The sequence below is a fragment of the Gymnogyps californianus genome, chromosome 5, assembly GCF_018139145.2.
Source record: "Gymnogyps californianus isolate 813 chromosome 5, ASM1813914v2, whole genome shotgun sequence".
Lineage (NCBI taxonomy): Eukaryota > Metazoa > Chordata > Aves > Accipitriformes > Cathartidae > Gymnogyps > Gymnogyps californianus.
Genome location: NC_059475.1, coordinates 36,110,918 through 36,133,296, shown reverse-complemented (window position 1 = coordinate 36,133,296; position 22,379 = coordinate 36,110,918). Strand labels below are relative to the sequence as shown.

Genomic DNA, 22,379 nt, shown 5'->3' with positions numbered 1-22,379 from the left:
GGCTTCAATTCATCCAAAATGTCAGGAAAGCAGTATAGTCATATTCACGGAGCACTGAGACGTGTTTTTCTCCGTTCCAGTCAGCACTTGTATGAGAAGCTGAGCTGTGTCACTGACATTGCTTTGCATTCTTCTCTCCACTAAGCTTAAATGGTAATACTGAATAGCCTATTTTACATTATTTTATCATTATCTATGCTTTTATTTTATCTAAGGCATTCCAAAGCCCCACCTGCCTCAGCTAATCACGAGCTGGCTGTATTAAACATGGGACAATGAAGCAGTTAAAACAAAAAACAATCCATAGGCTGTCTTCCTTCTCAATTAAATTCCAGAAAAATAATTAATTTCTTTATTCCTTTTCTTTGGTACCATTTCTGACTTAATCATTACACACAACCACTGGACATCTTTTTCCATTTTCATAGCTGTTGAATATTCTCTGCTTTCATAGATTTCACAAGAAGCTAGAGGTGAACAGTACTTCTGAAAATAAACTATGCCACCTATTTAGATACTTTCCCTTGTGAAAACATGGGGATGTGGAAGTGATAACAGATTCCTTAAAATATTTTAGCTTTCTTTGAATAAATTAAGGTTCAAAGTATTTCCTTTACATTTAAGATTTTCCTGGCATCTTGGTTTTTTTGTAAACATGTAGTGAGATGTACTCCACATGAATAACATCTGTGAGCTCAAGATTAATTTATAGTGGCATCCATAAGTGGCTTCTCTTCAACTGTTAAAAATGGTTGCCAACTGAAAATTCTGCATTCAGATAAGATGCTGTACAGTTACCGCATTCATTCTACCGTCAACATTTTGGTGCATATGAGTGACCTATCAGGTTAATACTGATTGAGTATCAAGATACAGCAATCACATATATTCATGCAAAGTAAACATATGTTTTATTACAACCTTTCAAGAGCTTCAATCCCGGCTCAACATACAGCTTGGCAGTCCCGTTCCTCACAATTTCCTGTTATAACTGCAGCAGTGGAAAAGTTCTACATTAAACATTCAGAAAATACTGTTAATCATATTTGCCTCCTGCAAGCTAGATGATATTTGTACAGAACTCAGGAAGTAGGTGGGTGTAATATGATATCACATATCATAGCTTATTAACTGAAACAAAAATTAACAAAATTATGTAAAATAAGGTTATTCCAGACCAAAGCACAATGTAGGAAAGCCAATGGTTCCTCCCTTTATTTCTACCTGACCTAGGACCTGCCACAGGATTGAAATTCTTACCTGTAGACATGCTTGTATTGTAATATCAGACCTTTTCTAGACTCAAATCTCAAGTCCATTGTAGCTGAAACATGATCAGCTAGCCAGGCATTAAAAAGAGAGATCATCTGTTCATTAGTATGAAGAAAAACTTTAGAAAACCATTATAAGCTACTCCTGATCGATACGATAAGAAAGGTATATATAGTTCCTTAAAAATAAGTGTTGCTTCTCAGCAAGGGAAAGTTTTCAATTCTATATATTGACTGATATTAGAACAGTCCAATATAAAACAAAGTGAGTAAAATGTTCAGCAGGGTAAACTACACTGCCTTAGCTTTTCCCTTTCCTTTCTCCCCAGGATCAGTTGTAAAACTATAAAATGAAATAACTACATGGAATTAAATATTTCCCCAAAATAATTTGTCCAGCAATATTTATTTTATCCCTAACAGCATTTCTGGAAACTGATTGTCTTTCTGAGAAACAGAATTCTTTTCAGATTAAGGACACACTGCAAAGCATTCCTAAACAGTACTAGATCACTGCAACAAGACAGTGGATAACATCAGTGTAAGCAGTGTTATTAATTGAGAATACTTCTTTTTTTTACGATATCAGAGAAAAAAAAATTTAAAAAAGAACGAAAAAGAACATAAGAGTCAAATGTCTGACTAGCTCAGTATCCTACGTCTAACAGAGCCCTATGTCTAAGGAAGTGTGTAAGAACATGTAAGCACATCTGATACTTCCTCCATGTACTCTCCTGTCCTCCCACCATGTACAACTCAGACACCTGTTTTTCATGCAAGCTATTCAGTAATCCTCAGCAGATTTCTAATCCTAGTGTCCCCTGTGCTGATGTAAATGTTGGGCTCTGCAGTATCCTTTGGCAAAGTGTTCCACAGCTCAGCTACACACTGCACGAAGGACTATGTCCTTTTGTTTCTTCTGAACCTGGATCCTACAAACATGCTTTGGTGCACTTCAGCTGGTGTACTGGAGAGAGAGTGAAAAATCCAGCCCTATCCAACCTCTCCAGCCACTCACAGTTTTACAATCTCTTATCATACATCTTGTCAGTTATCTCCCCCTCCCCCCCCCCCCAGGCTGAAGAGATTTTTTCATTATTCCTCACATGACAATTTTTTTGTGCTTTAAAACATTCTGTTGTCCTTCCCTGAACATGACCCAGTTTTACCATATACTTTTTGAGATGAAGAAATGAGAACTGCAAGATATTTGAAGCTTGAGAGCACTAGATCTTGTAAAGTGGCATAATGTTTTTGGTTTTTATTTCTTTTCTAAAAATTCCTAGCATTCAATTTGCTTTTTTGAAAGCTATTGATTTTTCAACAAATATTTACATGGAACTATCTGTCATGACTCAAAGATCTCATCCCTGAAAGGTAATGGTCAGCTTCATTTTACATATGAAGTGAAACTGTATTTTTTTTGTGCATAGTTCATATTTATTTCCTTGAATTTCACCTGCCTTTTTACTGCTCAGTAAGTGCTTTCTCCAGTTCTTCACGGCACTTCTCTCCAAATAGCATGATATGATATGCATTGGCTAGAGCAGTACTCCTGCCCCTCAGAGAGGTCAGGTCGGATATCAGGATATGCATCCTTAGGCACAGCAACATTGATTTTATAGTTGGTGACGAAGACTGACTAGGACTGGAGGAACTGTTGGGATAGTGAAAAAGAGGGGAATGAAAGGAGAAGAGTACAATGGAGGAGGTTTCAGAAGTCATGAGGGAACACGCTACTCCAGAATAGCTACCTCTCAACACCACTCATTTCCTTTGTTTTACAGTAAGATTCAATAAAGGACTGGCTAATTATAGCAACCTTAAAACTACTGATCAGAAACGATGCAAAAAAGAGCTAGAACTTTACATCAATAGTTACTGCCTAAATTTCTTTTTAATACAGTCTGTATTTATTCATATTTTAACAAGTATCTGCCAAAATGACAAGCAACATTTCACAGTCTCAACTCTGACACATCTACGTGTTAAAACCAGTCAAGTTTGGGGACAGCTTTTTATTTTTTTTAAAGTGCTTTTTTGGAAAGATTTTTTTTCAGGCTTGGTGTATGGCTGATTGTATAACATCTGCAAGATACTACTTGCATGTTCAATAACTTGCACATCAAAATAACTGTATAAACCACCAGAAGAAGCCACAAGTATCTTAGCTTTATCAAGGCTTTCTCGAACACAAAGGGTTCTATTATGAAACAGAAGAAAACACTCTTCATTATGCAACCTGGCCCTTTTTATTGGCCTCAGCCAGGTCTGACAGAGCAAAACAAAGCCTTAGATGTCTAAGCACCTAACAAGTAGTCTGCTTAATTCACTTGAAAATATTTCTGTCATTCAATTCATTTTTGCCACTGTTCCATGCAGTTATATTACATTACTGAGGGAAAAAATGAGCTGTATTCTTTTGAAAATTCAAGGTCTAATTAAAAGGTGGTTCATTAGCCAAATGGATTTTTGTCACATGAAATTTTTCATTGGCATGCTAATGAACCAGATATAAATACCAGTAATTACTGCAATCCAGCAACCTCAAGGCTGCCAGTATTACATTTACTTTAAAAATAAAATTAGAACTTAGCAATTATTGGCCATCTAGCATACAATTTTGTTTTGGAAAGTATTCTTATTTAAATCGATCATAAGCACATACTTGCTCTCAGTCTTGCTTCAAGTTAAGCATGCATTCACTACTGTTCTTGAAAAGGGTGTTTTTTTCTTTCAAGGCACAGTGATAACATATGCCATGCTAAAGCATACCACTATATGAATGCGACAGAAAAATGCTGTTGGTCATATTTCTGATTCATACAAAAGGTATACTTTGTATTTTAAAATTCTTTCATCTTCAACATGTAGATGCCAAAGGAACCAAATGAGAGGCATAACTTCCTTTTATTTCTGTTGCTCACAGTTCTGTTGTAACAGTAAACCTGTTATGCAAATTCTGCACACTGGCCAAAGACCTCTAAGGTTTGTCCTCCTGAGCCCTATACTTGTTTCACCAAGAAGTACAATTAGTTTCACATCGTCAAATTTCCTACTAGGATCAAAAAAAGGGGATGCTATTTCAGTGGACTGAGGACCATAAAACCATTTTCCAGAAAATCCCAACATAGTCTGTTAAGTTTTACGGTTAAAAGTCAAATGAAGTGCCTTACTACACTGACACAGAGACAATGTCAAAATTATACTTAACTAGCAATGTAATACAGAAATACCGGTAGTTCCCAGAAGAAAGCATGCAGAATTAAATAGAGTTCAATTTTTAGAACAATGAACAAAGACAGACTACAAAGTACCAAAATGTATGATGAGATTCTAGACCACAATTCAGATGTGTTTTTTTAAAAATTTTTTTTTTCCTGAAGGAATAAATCCAATTTTGATGAATTTGGCTTGATGGAAGTGAACAACATTGCTGCAATAAAAAGCTGTCACATCATTTACAATACAATTATTGGGATTCAGTTGCCTAAATGAATGTTAGATGCTGAATTTAATTTACGCCAGTCCACAAAGGTGTGGATCGTTCCAGGTCAGATTTGCCAGCTCTGTGCCTGTGCCTCTAACACCTTAGGGCATCTGAAACTGTGTTTTTTCCATTCTGCACACTTTTGCATCCATTCCAAAAATCTTGTGGAAGAAGGAGGTAACAGTAATTCAGAATTCCGCCCTTTCATTTGTGAAATGATCTTACAGGTAATTGCCCAGGGTATTGAAATGGGTGGCAGAGATCATTTCTTGTGAACAAGTGAAGTATGAGCTTTCTTCTTTCAAAAGGTACAGGTAGGAAAGCCTAAGTCACATGAAGAAGAAAAGTAAAAGGAATAAAGCAGAAGTGATGAAGGAGCTGTGGGAGTGTAGTAAGGATGATTGCTGAGTAAGAAAGCGAAGCAGTATGCTATACAGCTGGTTCATGAACACGTCACCAAGAGGACGGGTGGAAATATTTCCATGACTATTCAAAGCCATGACTGTTTAAATATTAGTATCATTAGATGATGTTTTTAGCAGCCGAAGCTGCTAAAGCAGACCTGAATTCCAAGAAACCTTTCATTTGTTCCGCTGGAACACCCAGCTGTCAACCCAATTTGCACATTTAACATCAATTTCAATGAGAGTTACACATAAGAGAACTCAACCCTCTGATGACAGAGCTGCAACTTACTTTACAAAGTTAATTGAACCTGCTTTTATGCTCTGTCTCATTGACCATCCACATTATTAATGCTTCAAGCCCAGGCTATGTCACAGCCTTGTTTGTAGCCTGAAATCCCCTTTGAGCCTATAATCACACCTAACCCACATGAAGAAAGTTTAAGGTCCTTGCTCTGCGCCACAAGGGTGGAATGACTGTAACTCATTGGGGTGAGAGAAGCTGTGTAATGCCAGCCCTGCTGTGAAGATTCTGATAGATGTATGAGGTCTATGCAGACATATCTTAGCAACTGTAACTATGCAAGAATTGTTCAAGCTCAAGCTACTCTTTGAACTGCATGAGTATCCATCCAGCGAGTCTCATAGACCAAACTGGAAAAGCAGTGGACCAGACATGCGATGCAAACACACCCTATGTGACTGCTCTCATACAAAGCATCTACATTATTCTAACTGAAATACAATCACGCACAGGGGAAAAAAAGTAGGACTTGAAAGTAAATGAGTATTGTCAGAAATACCATGGAAGACAGGAAAAAACCCTATTTAATTTGATTTAAAAAATCCCCAGACTTCTGCCTGTTCTGGATAAAAAACGTCTCATTTTGGAGCTGTTACAGAAGAAAGTAATCTCACTGGACTTAACTATCACAAAGGTAGCTCTTTAACAAAAGAGATACCTCTCGCTAAGTTCATGTCATCCTGGAAATCTGAAATAGCTTCTAACTATAGCCCATTTTCTGCTAAACTTTGAACAAAGCCTTTAAACTCAAAGTTCCTACTGGCCACCAAAATCTGAATAGAATGAAAACAAATCTTTTGTCTAGGTTGCAAGGTGAAATAGTTTAAATGTTATCCAACCACCTTGATGAAAAGGACTGGACAAACATTCAATGCCTGATGAGATGAAAAATACAGCTCTTCGGGCTAATTAGGCTTGGCCTCCTTTGCTAATCCATAGACTGGAGAAAAAAACCTCAGGATGGAGTAAGACTGTCAAACTAAGCAACAAAATTTGGAATATCTTTTTCTTCCACGACTTGGAAAAATATAAGAAAAATATTGAAATGGAACACTGCCTCTCAGATTATAAATTAGATGACAAGATAGAAGACTGAAAGCTAAAAAGTAAGAGATTTTTGAAAAAAGTGAAAAACTGAAGAAGTATGTGCTAACATTTTTCTTCCCAGCTTTGGATGACAAACATCTTTCATTTTTACATAATTTAGTATAACTTGCATAAATAAGTATAAAAGTGGAATACAAATTAATCACAAGAAAGGAAGGCGCAAACCATTCCTCAGAATTTCTATGGTAGTGTTTATCTTACCCATAATATTCAAAACTACAGTTTCACTGTGTGTCAGATTGAAAGAATAATCTGTTGTAGTAAACTAGTACAAAAATTATTAGGTCCATATCCCACGAAAAAAGAATATGAGAGGAAATTAGGGTACAAAAGCATTATAAATAAATACTTAGGTCTTATACAAGACTAATCTGCCTACGTAAAAAGATGTATTACCAAAGCTGGTCTTTTGTTCTTGGTATATTAGCTGGGTTTTATTATTCACCTAGAAAATAATTTTCAGAAGGCTGTTACGTGGCTGATTAAAAAAAAAAAGAGAGAAGATTGGGGGGCGGGGGGGGGTGTTGTTTATTTTTAGTTTTACTTCTATAAAAGCTGGCATTTTCCAAAAAAAAAGAAAAAACCTGACTGGCATGAATTAGTATAGCTATCAAATATATGCTCAAGTTTAAACTGTAATGGCTATTTAAAATTTATACATAACTAACTTCATACATTTATTTAAAAATATATACTCTCCAAAATTGAATAGTTTTTATTTTAACAGTGTTTTCCATACATTTTTCTTACTTAACTACTTCAATTTCTTAAGACAAAACAAATCTCATTTTGAAGAATCAGAAAGTAGTAAACATTTGCTCAAGTTTACAACATATTGACAACTACATTACTGACAGGAATATATACTCTAGAAGAAACTTAGAGAAGATAACCTCTAGATTTTCATTACTGAGATGAAATGGCTCAATGCCAGCAGCTTTACAGGTTATACATATGTCTTAAGTTAAATAAAATTAACACAGGAAAGAAAAAACCAAAACTTCTATCCTCTCCAAAGGACTAAACAAAGCTTTAGATTTCACAACAACATTAACTATCAGACTCAAGTATATGTTAATAAAATGCTAGTCAAGGTGCTGCAAAAACACCAACTATAGTGCTGCATAAAATAAAAGAAGCCATTTTTTTAGTAATTGCCCCAAAGGACTTGGAATGACTTCTGCTGACTAATACTCCTATTTCACCATAATATACTCAAGAAAATTCTGCAGCTTTTAGACAAGTCTGCCTTAGTGGCTGTAGTGTTCAGTTTCTCTGGACATGGAAATCAAGCTATTTGTTATAAATACACTGATAATATGAACCAGATCCCACATACAAATTACGTATATGGGGTAAGCATGATTAACATCTTAGGTCACACAGAAGCACCTGGTATTTTGCAGATCACAACAGCTAAAGCTGTTGGGAGTGGGCTGGGAACCGAGGGTGTGCCCCCGGCAGCTCGCAGGGCCTCCCGGGGCTGTTAGCCTAGCTGCTGAAAAATGCGAAGTGTTAGGGGGTAAAAGGAATGCGAACAACCAGTTTTAGCCTTTCTGCAACTTCTCCCTCAAAAATAATTTGTAAGTTCATATATTCTTAGAAGTAATAACTTGTTATTGGCCAGACTCCCCTGTGCTACAGTTTTGTTATTTTTACCAATGTTTCTGTAACAGAAACACTGAAGCTTAGAGAACAAGAACCAATCTACTTCAGTTTACACACATAATAAGAATTGGTTTCTCTTCTATTCATAAATATTTAGTGGTTTTGGTGAGGTAAGAGGTTCCAATTTACAGCGGATGACAATCAGGAAATACTTTCTACTCATAAGGTAGACATACAAATACAGAAATTACTGAAGAAGTTATAGAATAGAAACTCAGAATACCCTTCTCCGTAAAGTCAGTCTTTTTTAGTACGCACAAAGTTTCTCCAGCTTAATTTTCCAACATACTACAGAGAAATGAGAGTAAACATGGTCACACATTAGCTAAACCATTCATCAGTTATACTCTTAATCTTTGTAGTTTTGAATTATCCAAGTCAAATTCATTAAATTGTGTACTGATAGCAAAGAAATGCTAAGTGATCGCTTAGGACTATTTCAGAGAACCTCACGGTATTCAAACTACAAAAATGTCCCATATGCCCTTCATTGTAATAGCAAACCTTATGAAAAAAATAGCACTTTTCATTTTAACACTTCCAAAACATAAATGTAAAAAAAGGTAGAATATTACAAAGCATCAAAATCTTTACCACACAGGACACTACAAGTGGCAGTATATAGAGAACGTCACTCAGGTGAGGGGTGTGAACTATTTATATTTCCTTCCTTACTCACCTGTTGTTCTGGTAAAGAGTAATTTCACTCAGCCTTTAAAATTCCTCCTGTAAAACACATCCCACAGTTCTCAAATTTTCTCTGTCCTATTTTCACCTCACTGATCCCAGCAATGTAACACACAACCCTGAAGAGATCTTTGACTATGCTCTGGAATATCCTAAACTATCGGAGTGACTGAGAGGCCACCATAATCTAAATGTAAGAGTAGTCATAATCTAATCCCAAAGAAAAATTCCTCTGACACAAACGATTAAATACCTCATTAAACCACTAGGTGCAGTATTTTAATGCTATGACTCCTAAATAATATTCACTACTTATAAGTATTATTTAAATGTATTATTATAGATTTAATGTCACATCTAAATCATGAAATACTATTCAAAATTATTTACTGATATGATATACCACAAACACATAAATTGCAGCTTTATTCATTTTCATTGCATATATTTTAAAGTACATTTTTAGCAGGGAATATGTAGAATTTCTTCACCACTTTTACAAGTTGGATTTGGTGCAATGTCACTTTTTCAGAGACAAAATATCAGAGAGTAGCTATTATAGCTTTTAAAAATTCCTATATACATTATTAATTTATACTTACAGAGGTAAATACTTGAATTTGATCTCAGCTTATATATCACCCTGATCCATCAAGAAAAATGTCAGCTGAACCATTTCTATTGACTTGTTTTAAATGGCCAACAGAATACATACAGATTTAATAAATGATAACTTCCACATTATGCCAGTATTTTACTTCAAGCAATTCTTTTTATACTGATGAAAAAAGAAGTGCATTTCATTACAGTAAGTCTCTTAAACTGAGTGCACAAACTGTAAACCAGTGTGAATGTTTTGGCCTTTTCTCCCTCCCATGAAACAGAAAATTGTTAATCTATGACCAGCATAAAACATTAAGCTGTCTCTGGTTTTTCATTCCAGTTTAAGTCACTTGGTTTCCCCTCACTGATTGCCTTTGACTGAAGAGTCACATGTTACAAAAAGAGATGAAAATACCACCGTCGCTTAAGTGTGTCATGCTGGGAAGTCATTCAACTAAAACAGGAGCTATTTGTTCACAGCATCTATCAAGGTCAGTCTTCAGAGAGTCTTTTTAACTCCGAGACTTTGTCTTGAACTTGCAGTCCTGTCTACATTCATTTCAAACTGCCATAAATCTACAGTTTCAATGCAGCATTGACTTATATTGTTTACATCACTATGAAAAAGATTTTGGCTTCACTGGGAAGAAGTATTAATGATCTTTTATCATTACCATGTGTCATAAGACTCAATACAGAATATACAATGATGTTCTTGAAGGAAATCATAATAGACTGTATGATGAGTAACTACATCGAATATAATAGGAAAACAAAGATCCATTAAAGAACTATATACTGACTGTGATTTTAGTTAGACATACTATTAGCGAACTTTGCAACATTACGTATCTAGAAAGGACATGCAGACTTAACTGGAAAATTTTAGATACAGCCTGCAACTGTCTACAGAAGGAGCCACAGAAATCCATATCAAAGAAGATATCTATCTTACAGACCTAAGTGGCAGTCAGGATAGTTGTGTTACTGACTATGATTCAGAAAGCCAGTATGTGGAAAGATCTCAGAAATAATTACCTCCATTTTAGCCATACTGAGTCTCTAGGTAACACAATTCCCATAAGATATTAGAGACACATCAAGGTTTCAGATTGGGCAAAAAGAAACAAGTTTGGAATAGGAGTTAATGGTATTGACAACAGTGAGATGGTAATTGAATTTGGCAGAGATGACAATCCACAGGAAAAACACTGAGGGAAAACAGAACTCATGACTGCTACCCCACAAGTGTGTATAGTACTGAATTATATTGGTTCTATTAAGACACTAATAGATTTAACACAAAATTTCATTATTGTTGAGCCAGACTGTAATCTACAGAATCATTTCATAGTCAGAAAAGGAAGGCAATAACTTTAAATAATCAAAATAGATTGACAGGATTTATATGATCCAAGTTTGGATTCCAAACTTTTGAACATCACTATCATAATCTTATAAATTTGATGTGCTTATGAGCTCGCTCTTTGTTTAGAAAAACTGTGATAAGACTATTCAAGTTTGGAAAACTGGGGAACTGGTGACAAATGACATGGAGAAGACTGAAGTACTCAACGCCTCTTCACCTCGGTCTTTACCAGTAAAACCCGCCTTCAGGAATCCCAGCCTCCTGAGATCAGAGGGAAACTCTGGAGCAAGGAAGACTTACCCTCGATGGAGGAGGACTAGGTTAGGGGGCATTTAAACAAACCGGATGTATGTAAATCCATGGGGCCAAACAGGTTGCACCCACAAAAGCTGTGGGAGCTGGCCATTGTCATTATGAGGCCACTCTTTATTATCTTTGAATGGTGTCCTGGTTTCGGCTGGGATACAGTTGATTTTCTTCCTAGTAGCTGGTACAGTGTTATGTTTTGGATTTAGTATGAGAATAATGTTGATAACACATCAATGGTTTTAGTTGTTGCTAAGTAGTGTTTATTAAAGTCAAGGATTTTTCAGCTTCTCATGCCCAGCCAGCAAGAAGGCTGGAGGGGCACAAGAAGCTGGGAGGGGGACAGCCAGGACAGCTGACCCCAACTGGCCAAAGGAATATTCCATACCATATGACATCATGCCCAGTATATAAACTGGGGGGAGTTGGCCAGGAGGGGCGGATCGCGGCTCAGGAACTAACTGGGCATCGGTCGGCGAGTGGTGAGTGTTTGCATTATGCATCACTTGCTTTGTATAGTTTAATTCTTTTAGTATTATTATTGTCATTTTATTATTGTCATTTTATTATTATTATTATCATCATTATTATTATTTTCTTCCTTTTCTGTCCTATTAAACTGTTGCTATCTCAACCCATGATTTTTTTGTTTAGTTTTGTTTTTCTCCCCCATCCCACTGGGTGGGGGGAGTAAACGAGCAGCTGCTTGGTGCTTAGTTGCCAGCTGGCAGTTGGCAGAGGTTCCTGAAGACTGGAAGCGAGCAAATATCCCTCTTATCTTCAAGAAGAAAGATGCAAGGAACTACAGGCCAGTCATTCTCACCTCCGTCCCTGGGAAGGAGATGGAGAAAATCCTCCTGGGAAGCATTTTCAAACACACGAAGGACAAGAAGGTGACCGGGAGTAGTCAGCATGGATTTACAAAGGGGAAAGCATGCTTGATCAACCTCATTGCCTTCTACAATGAGGCGATCAGCTTGGTGGACGAGGTGAGAACAGTGTACATTGTTTACCTTTACTTTAGTAAAGCCTTTGACACCGGCTCCCATAACATCATCATAGACAAGCTGACAAAGTATGGGTTAGAAAAGTGGACACTGAGACGGATTAAAAACTGGCTGAACGACCATGCCCGGAGGGTTGTGATCAGTGGCACTAATTCCTGCTGAAACTAGTGGTTGAAACGAGGCAACAAACTAGTGGTGTATCCCAGGACTCAATACTGGAGCCAATACTGTTCAACATCTTCATTATTGACCCAGACAATGGGACAGAGTGCACCCTTAGCAAGTCTGCTGACGAGTGGCTGATACACCTGACGAGACAAAACTGGGAGGAGCGGCTGATACACCAGAGGGTCGTGCTGCCATCCAGAGGGACCTCGACAGGCTGGAGAAATAGGCTGACAGGAACCTCATGAAGTTCAACAAGGGGAAGTGCAAAGTCCTGCACCTGGGGAGGAACAACCCCAGGTGCCAGTACTTGCTGGGGGCCAATCGGCTGGAAGGTAGCTTTGCAGAAAAGGACCTTGGGGTCCTGGTGGCCAGCAAGTTGAACATGAATCAGCAAGGCACCCTTGCAGCAAAAAAAAGGCTAACAGTATTATGGGCACAAATTAAAATGTACATAATTCCACCTGAATGTAAGAAAACACTCTTTTACTGTGAGAGTGACCAAGCGCTGACACAGGTTGCCCAGAGAGGTTGTTCAGTCACCATCTTGGAGAAATTCAAAACCCTACTGGACGCGGGCCTGGGCAACCTGCTCTAGGTGACCCTGCTTGAGCAGAAGGCTGGACTAGATGATCTCAAGAGGTCCCTTCCAACCTAAATGATTTTGAGATTCTATGATTAATTCTCTTTTCTTTTTTTATGTAATTCTGTTCTTACCCCAGTCTCTTAATTCTTAACTCTTTTATAGCATCTTCAAAGAACATGCACTCTGAATAAGCTGTTTTTAGTGAAGCAAGACACTCATGTATACTACTTTCATGTGAATTACCCGTGAGAAACTATGCATCATGTTTCCATGTGATCTATATGCAAACTTACCTCATGAAGTGCATACTTGTTATGGACAGAACGCTATAGCGCTTTTAAAATGCTAATTAGCAAGTCTCTGAACCACTTCAATTAGAGAAGATATTTATAAACCCTTCCCTTCCTTATAAAAGGAACATCAAAAACAATATATCATCTGTCTCCTGTTATAAGAGCCTTCAAACAGAGTTTTGTTTATATGAAACTTCATTTTCCAAAACCATGGTTCAGGAACACATCATAAGGTCTTGTTATTGAATTTCTCTTAACTGACTTTATTTGTCCCTTTTCAGCTTAAAGGGTTAGTTAAGTCAGGAAAAGACAAAATAAAATTCAAAGAGTAACTTTGTATTCATTATTTTTGCTACCTTCATTAAATATCCAGGATAAAACGTTGCCTGCGTCCCATTTTTCAATTACAAGCCTCCTAGCACCAGCACTGCAATAGATTAATTCTTTGTCATTAATGATAATATACCCAAACAAATTCAAAACTGAGGCTTACTCACATGGATACTTCAGCCTGCTACTTTAATGCTGGAAATTTAAACAGATGCGTAGAACTAAGACTATATAACTGCTATATTTGTAGAATCAGAGTATTCCTGTTCACGTGAAAGTAAGCTATGTTTACATTGCAAACACAAATGAACCCAAGAAAACTGGGAAAACCCAGTTTTAACTGGCAGTTAAAAGCCCTAAGGAGTAGGGCAGCCCTCCGAGCATGGTTATGAAAACTGTTCCTCCAGCCACCAGCAAGTGAAGTACTGAAATAAAAATATCATTTTATGCTTTTCATTCCCTTAAAAACCTTTGAGGACTAAAATATGAGCATTCACGATCTTAGACCAATTTAAGAATAATACTTATTCAAGTATTTATCCATATTATAGTAAATAGTCCTTTATAGGTTGAAGTACTTTTATTATATTTTAAGACTGTAAAATGGATCTCCCAGAGATAGCCATTAGCAGTTGGCATGTTTTCAAACAGCAGTGCATAATTTTTGACAACCACACAAAATTGCCAGAATGCTCATTTTCAATTTTTTCTAATAGAAAGTGAACTGCTGCCATAAAATTCTCATTGGCAGTAACAAGCAAACAGAACATTCTCCATCTAATAATCAGCAGGGATAGGTGCAGCTAATTACATCCAGAATATATTACAAGGAACTCTTGGGTATATATCTTACTAGTCAATTAAACAAAATTATTTGAGAAATAATCTGAAGAATTGTATTCACCAACCTCTTCCAGCAGTTAAGATGCCTTCTTTACATCACAATAAGCATTATAACATCTAAGACTTTAAAACCAAAACCCTTTACCTCATCGTTCTTTTTCTTCCTCCCTTCTCTTCCCTGCATTTCCAAAATTCCATATGGTATTACACACTGACTTCATGGATCATCAGCAAGACTGTTAGGTTTACATCCATGATGTACATTCTAATGGTTACAGATCCTTTTGCACATTTTTCCACACAAAATTAATTCTGTCATCTCTAATCAGCCAAGGTCCACTTGTTTTGTGATACTCCATTCCTATTCTCCATCCTAGCCAAGGCCACACTCCCTACCCAGTCCACTGGAGTTCCCCTTTCTCGATTGTCCACCCTCTCTCGTTCTTCCTGCTTCACTATTAATACCACCCACTTAAAAGATCACAGTCTCCACATCCTCATCCAACTTCATTCACCTCTTATCTCCCACTCCCAACAACTTCTGTTTTAGCCAGTCGCAGCCACCCTCCTGGCTTCCAGTTTTGGGATGCAACTGAGGTTTTGGAGATCTAATGATTCCCTGCTGCCAACAGGGGTGGTCTTGCTCACTTGTCCTTTCTGCCTCCTGGCAGCACACTTTCAAGTCCTCCCTCACCCTAGCTTTGGTTTTCATCAGACCACTAGTGAACCGTTCAGCTCACTAAACCAGCAAAAGCTACTCACCTCTCCCCTTGATGGCTCAGTTTTCAACTTGCTTAGTGATCTAACACAAATTACCAAGAAGCAAGAAAAACACCAAAGGTGTTCCAAAGAAGGAGAGGGATAGTGAGAGAAGAGGCCTTTGCTGTGAGAAGGGAAGATAATAAGGAGAGAATGGACCTGTCCCTTTCAGTGCCATAGGCTCAGCCATTTAACCTGGCACAAGCCTTAATCATTCTGTTCTATCCCACATTAGTTTCAGTTTCTCTGCAGTCCTAACAACTTTGGATTCCTGTGTCTGTTGGATATATTCTTCTTTCACAACTACTAGATATCAAAAAAGGAGCAATCTTCGTTGGCCGGGGCCGTAGGGTAACACTATTCTTCTCATTTGTTCTCTTTCTTGCTTTCACCATTCTCCCTTGCCAGTTTTTTATTCTTTTTCCACAGCAGCACTAATATATAAAACAGAAAGGGTGGTGAATGACCCATCCCAGTCTCATCCTGACTCAAAGCACAGTCATCAATCACTGTCCTGGAATAATGGGATGTCTTGGCTGACTTGCCCTAAGTCATAGAGGCTACGTCCCAACCAGAGATTTTTATTTTTAAGTTTCCTGCTCTGAATCAAATTCACTGCAATAACTGCTAAAAATATCACTAATCTTCCTCCTCTTTCAGATAATACGTAGTAAAACAGCATATTTGTGTCATTCTGTATTAATTAAATAAAACAGCTCTGAAAATTTTCTCCCTAGTTTTTTCTACCACTGTGAACAACTTGAGAGAGAAGCACAATCAGGAACTAAAAGGCCTCAGAAAATCTCTCCCTGAGACAGATATTCAGATATATTGAGGATCGTTTCAAAAGCAAGCTTGGCTTCTCCAGAGCTATAAAAGCATAATGTATGTTATGTTAGAGTAAAAAGAACTTCCTACAGAAATGCAAGAAGTATGTTTCTGAGGATTTAATAAATGTCTTTTTATGAGAAATTTTAGTGTTCGTACTTTTGTTTTTGCTGCTTGAAGCTGAACAGTTTATTTCTTGAAAGCCTTAATTTATTCTAAAGCTTTACTTAGAATTTTGATAATTCAAACAGAACTACTACCTGCAAATATAGGAATGTTAATTCCCAGTCCCACTTACAGAGAAAATTGCTAAATAATTATTGTTGAACTATAAATTCTTCCCAGTTAACTATTAACTTGCTAAGATAAAAGCTGTGGCCTGTTCCCATGGCCAGCAGTTGCACTTCAACAGGAAGATCCAGAAAACTGTACTTTCAAGTGAATTACTGATAGAACTTCGTGTAATGAAACTATGAGATTTGTGCCATAAATATTTGCTGTAAAGAAACTGAACTTGCAGAAAAAGTGGAAGTACAGAAATAAAGGAACTCTGCCTTAGCTAAATGTTTCAGTTTTGACTGCAGGAATATTCTCCAATTATCCAGAAAGAGAGTGAGGAATCATGATTTAAAACAATCAGAAAAGAGAGCTGTATGATGAGTCCAATTTATTTGGACTATTGGATGAGTCCAAATTCATTATTTAAACTAATAAATAAAAATAATTTAACCCATTCATTAAATTTTCCAAATACAAAGTTACACAGGTAATAAAAGGCCCCAAATATTTTGCAGTATGAAGTAGTGCAAACTGTGACAGTAATATAACTTTGAAAAGCCATTCATAAGACCAGCATTTTTGACATGAAATAAATCCTTCAACCAACCTGACTGATAAAGTCAACCAAAATTCTCCATAATTCTTAGATTCATTGTAGATACTTACACAATTTAATAAGAGACTAGGTATGAAAGAAATTATTTCACAATAGCACCCCATTAAAGACAAATCTGAACCAGAGTCTTGAATTTCGTTCTTCACACATGGGAGGATCTGATAAGGATCAAACCAGGACTGCAAATTTACAGCTGTAAATCTTAACATCACTTACGTTGCCTAAATTTGGATATATATCATTTGCCCCACTGCACTATAGTCAGTTAGTTATTACTTATGTCAGTTTACAGAGGAGTGGTACTCCCAATGCTCTGTCAATGATTCTACCCCTGGTTCAGAACAAAATGGGAAATCATATTATCCCAGATCCGGAGACATACCTACAGTATGTCCAAGTAGGAAACTTTTCCTTAAAGTTACAGATTTTCTGACACACCAGTAATAATGCTGGCATGCAATCGTACATGAAAATGAAAAAAAACCAAACCTCCAGAATAGTATTACATCTTTCAGAAAGTTGCAGTGATATTTTCTATCTGTATTAACGTTGCAAGATAACTGTAAAGAACTAAGGCCTTGTTTTGTCTGCACTTTGTTCTCTCCACAAAGATGTTTCTGCTTAATAGCCATGATTTTCAGGCAACAGATGCTCTTTGTGTGTGTGTGTTTTGTTTTGTTTCTTATAGAGCTGTTGTGGGTTAACCCCAGTGGGCAGATAAGCACCACACAGTCGCTCGCTCACTTCTCCCCCACCCCAAGTGGGATGGGGGGAAGAGGAAAGGAAAAATAAAAATGAGAAAACTTGGGGGTCAAGATAAAACAAAAAAATGAACAAACACACAAACAAAATTTGTTTAATAAGTGAAGGATAAGTGGAAGAAGAGGGAAGAAAACAGAACAAGTGATGCAAAAGCAATCACTCACTGCGTCCCATGGGTAGACTGATGCCCTGCCAGTTCCTGAGCAAAAGATGGCTAACCCTTCTAAAGCCCCCTCTTTCCGCTTTTATTGCTGAGCATGACGTTATATGGCAGGGAATATCCCTTTAGTTAGTTTGAGTCATCTGCCTGGTTGTGTCCCCTCCCAGCCTATTGCGCACCCCCCAGTCTATTCACTGGGGGGCAGAGTAAGAAGCAGAGAAGGGATTGATGCTGTGCAAACACTGTTCAACACAAGCTAGAACATTAGTGTGTTATCAACACCATTTTCATCACAAATCCGAAACATAGCACCATACAAGCTGCTATGAAGAAAATTAACACTCTCAGGCAAAACCAGTACAAGAGTACAGCACAATAGGTACAGTTCCACATCCAACAATCCTAAATGATAAACTAATTAAAAAAATACTAATGCACAGCAGGGAGAAAAAGACTGGCTGTGCTACTTTGGTCTTATAAAGGGGTGACATTTTCTGCTGGTTCCGTGAGCTAAACCAGCTCACCAAAAGGTACGATGAGTACAAGAAGTAATGAGAGGGGTAGGACAACACAGCACAATAGGAACCAAGAAAGGAATGGAAGAACAAGAGGATAGCAACCATCTTTTTTGCTGCCAATGAGTGTTTGCATCAGCTTTGTCAACTCATCAAACACTAAATTTGATGAAGTCTTGAATGGAACTAAAGCAACTTCTAGAAGTAGCAGGCATAAATGCAAGCCTCATAGGCAGTATTCAACACCCTTTGACTAAGGTAATGGTTTCACATCCCTACACATCTCTTTTGGAAACCCCCTTTCCTTATGCCCATGTCTTCCTCCCTTGTTTAGACTGCAGAATCTTGTAACTCATCTTGCACCAGCTCTGGCAGTCACTCAGTGGGCCACCCTGTGAGGCAATTTAGGTAATTAAAATGGCAGACTACCCTCTGCCACCCCCCCACCCCCCAAAAAAGAGAGAGAGAGAGACAGAATATTTTTGTGCCATTTTAGTGAGCTGAATCAGCCAAAGGTATGGCAAGAGACCCAAACGCATTTTAAAGGGAAGTGGGAATGGGAGTAGGAAGATGTATCACACAAGAAGCTCAAGTCTAGGTAAATACTAAGAAATACAGATATCAACAGGGTTTTTTCTGTATTTTTTTCCAGCTTCCCCTTTAATTTGAGACTACTGAAAATTATCCTATTTTCCACAAAAAGTGATAAGGCTGCAAATTAGCACCTCTTTCCCTTTTATAGTGAAATCTTGTCACTTTGCACTGTCAGCCTTCCCTATAACACATAGGGACCAGTCTAAGCCACACCTAGACCACTGTAGAATTAGGTCCTCCAGCCTTCCCATTTCTCAGAGAAAACATGAAGGGTATAGATGTTGATGTTCTAGCTAACAAAGATAGCTATTCGGTATGCCATATAGTTATGTATTTTTATATTCACAGTATATATTTATAAATAAACCCATGCACTGTACTCTAATACATTGTAACATGACTCCTGCATGCAATCCTTTTAAGAACAAGCCTTTAAAAACAAGCCTTACAGAATTTACTTCAACTTCTTGCAGCTAAATGGTCAAAACACCAGTCCTACACTTAAGGCAATGTAATTAGCTTGCCCAGACAATATTCTATCAGTTAAGCGAAACAAACTAAAAAGAAAATTTTGGATAATACATGCTATCATAACATTTTGACAGACTAGAACACAGCACAGGAAAAGCAGGAAAATAAGCATGTAAACTTTTTTTCATTATATATAGAAAAATATTTAATTATCTTTGGTTAAGAGGTCATTCAGTAACAACAGGACTGAATATAAGCTGACACAAAAAATGCATTTGAAAGGAAATCTTTTATAGCTATAACTTTTGTTTAAAAAATTCCACAACTTTTCACTCAATCCTTAAGTAGTGAAAAATACTTTCATTACAAACATAGTATTTATTATTAAAAGCTATTATTAAAAAAACACTCCAATACTTTCATGGTTGGTCGATTCTGTTAGTTTAAAAATGTATGAAATAGGACTGACCTGGACGGAAATTCTGCTGTGTCTGAGTAGTTAATTTTTCTTGTAGAGCACGCTTTTCAAAATGCCCTGCAGTTGCATTCTGATGGAGGCCTGGCTGTCTGGTGGCAAATCCCAATTCTCCAGGTTCAGAAAACTTCAGATAAAACTGTGGCTCCAAATCACTGAAAGAGAGGTTTATAGCACCATGTCTCCCACTGCCATAGTCACTGAACATAGATTCGTCCTCGGTGGTCTGTGTTGGTAACGGGAGAATCCGATGATGCAGCTGCGGGCTAGGCAGTCTCGAAGATAACGGAGAAGGAATAGGTGACATTTGTTTGTGTGTATTAGATAGCGGATATGAATTACTAAAAACATTACTCACTGCTACTAACGAGGGTGAATGCAGCCTTTTCTCTTCCAGCTTAAGATTATTACTTGTCTGAGAAATATCAGGACCTTCATTTACAGGCAGGTTCAAAAATAAATGCTTGCTGCTTCCCCGGGATACCGTGGTTCTTTTCTCATATATTGAGCCTGGCAGGTTTCTGTCTACTCTTGTAATTTGTTGCAGTCTCTTCCATTCTGCAGCTTCATCTAAATTGTCACTCCGTATAACTTTCAGAAGAGCTTTATTGACTGCTCCCACAAGGTTGCATGACTCATCAGTAATGTGCACTCTTTCTGCTTTGTACTGCAAACCAGAGCTGTCTTGCTCATTTTCTTGCAGCACAGTGTTTTTAGAGTCTCCAGCAGCTTCATCTAGGGAGTATACATCAGTTCTCAATACAAACTTGTTACGTACTGTTGTGAGAACAGGAGAAATCGTTTCTTTATCTCTGTGAAAATCAGCTAAAGACTCTGCAGGGGGTTTGGCAATTTTTTTAATACAAGCTTCTGAATCCTGTACTTCAGCAACAACTGTGACTCCTGGTTTCTCCTTGCATACCAGCTCAGTATACTTGCTATTTTTCAAGCTTTTAGCAGCTGCAGATTTACTTAATGTCTCAAGTTTGTTAGACAGACTGTCCTGAGATGACTTTACCAAAGTGATACTCTGTTGTACCTTCATAACTTCAGGAATGCATTCTCCACTATCCACTAGTTCAACTGTGACCATGTTGTTGTCTTTTGAGCTAGAACTTGGTAAGTCAGCATCCAGTTTCACAGCTTTGTTGCTTTCAAGAAAATACCCCTCTGCTATCCACCTTTCTGGTTGTATACTATTGTCTACTGGTAAATCATCCTTACCTTTTACTGTTAGCCAACTGGAGGCAGAAAAGGAACTGGGAAAACTCCTGGTAGGAAATCTTGTGGGGAGCATCTTCTTATTTTCCAGTTGCATGTCTTGCACACTCAGTGAAGAAAGACGTTGTCCATATATCTTTTTTCCCTCTTTCCAGTGCCTGAACTCCTCAAAGCTCTCTTTCTTTCTATATTTCCTCACTTTTTTGTGATTCAAATTGTGTCTATTTGTGGAATCCAGAAAGAACTCCCGTTGATGTGCAAAACTGGAGTAATCATCACCTTTAAGTTTCAGGACTCCAGAAACATCCTGTCGCTTTCCCTCCTGATGTCCCGTGTTAAGGCCCAGAATATGATGTGATCTCAAAAGACTGGATAACAGTTTTTCCTTTTCAGCAGTTAGTTTGTACAGTTCAATGAGAATGTCTTTCGTGGTAGTCTGCTTGAAAATAATATCTCCGAAGTTTTCATATGGCTGTTCTCTCAGCTCCATCTCTAACCTCTCCCTTACTTGATAGCAGCTACAGAAACGTTTACTGGTTCTATCCAGAGTTACACAGCCCTTGTAAGTAAATCCTCTGACTTTTCCCTCTGGAAGATAGAAGCTGACGTAACAAAGCTCCATAATGGGTTTGTGCAATTGAAGGATAGTATGCGTGCCTTCCATTATGCTTGCCAAATTAGTCATTCGTTTAAATTATGTGCTAAGTGTTTCAAAGCTTGCATGACATAGCATGTGAGGCAGGGAATGGACGGAAGGCATCTGACTAATCTTCAACAATAATATTGTCTGCTGGAAAAAATAAAGAGAAGCCTGTCAAACTTGATTATGGCAAATTTAATATGACAAATAACAAGCCTGCAGAAGCATAATCTTCTCTCGGTATTTTCTGATACAAATATTTTACCCTGAAAAATCTGACACAAAAAGGATGACATTGCTAACACTCATAGTTGGAGTCATAATCCTTCTCTCATACATCATCTCTCTGTCTCCAGGGTTCTCAGTCGATGCTGTTCCATAAGGTCACAAGATGTTCACTAAAATACCCATTTCAAACAGAATTTACTTTTTAATGCTGGAACCTATTGCCCTCTTCCTGTTAAAAGTTAACTTGCTGTTGAACATTTAGTCAAAAGAACCATTCAAGCATGTATGTTGCCTTTTTACTCAGTCAGCACAACCAGCAACATAACACCATCACAATGTAATTAGCTCTCACTGCTTTATTTACCAAGAAAACATTTAAAAAATAAAAAAGGCTGAAC

The 22,379-nt window shown here is 37.5% G+C and overlaps 1 protein-coding gene across 1 annotated transcript in view; it reads right to left on the bottom strand.

The window, feature by feature from the left end:
* The window catches only part of FMN1 (formin 1), a 189,729-nt gene extending 167,952 nt beyond the window's left edge, over positions 1 to 21,777 (bottom strand). Inside the window, exon 1 of the mRNA XM_050898323.1 lies at positions 19,887 to 21,777. Within this exon, the coding sequence (XP_050754280.1) occupies positions 19,887 to 21,777 (1,891 nt within the window). The remainder of the gene's footprint in view (positions 1 to 19,886) is intronic.
* Between the last annotated feature and the right edge of the window lie 602 nt (positions 21,778 to 22,379).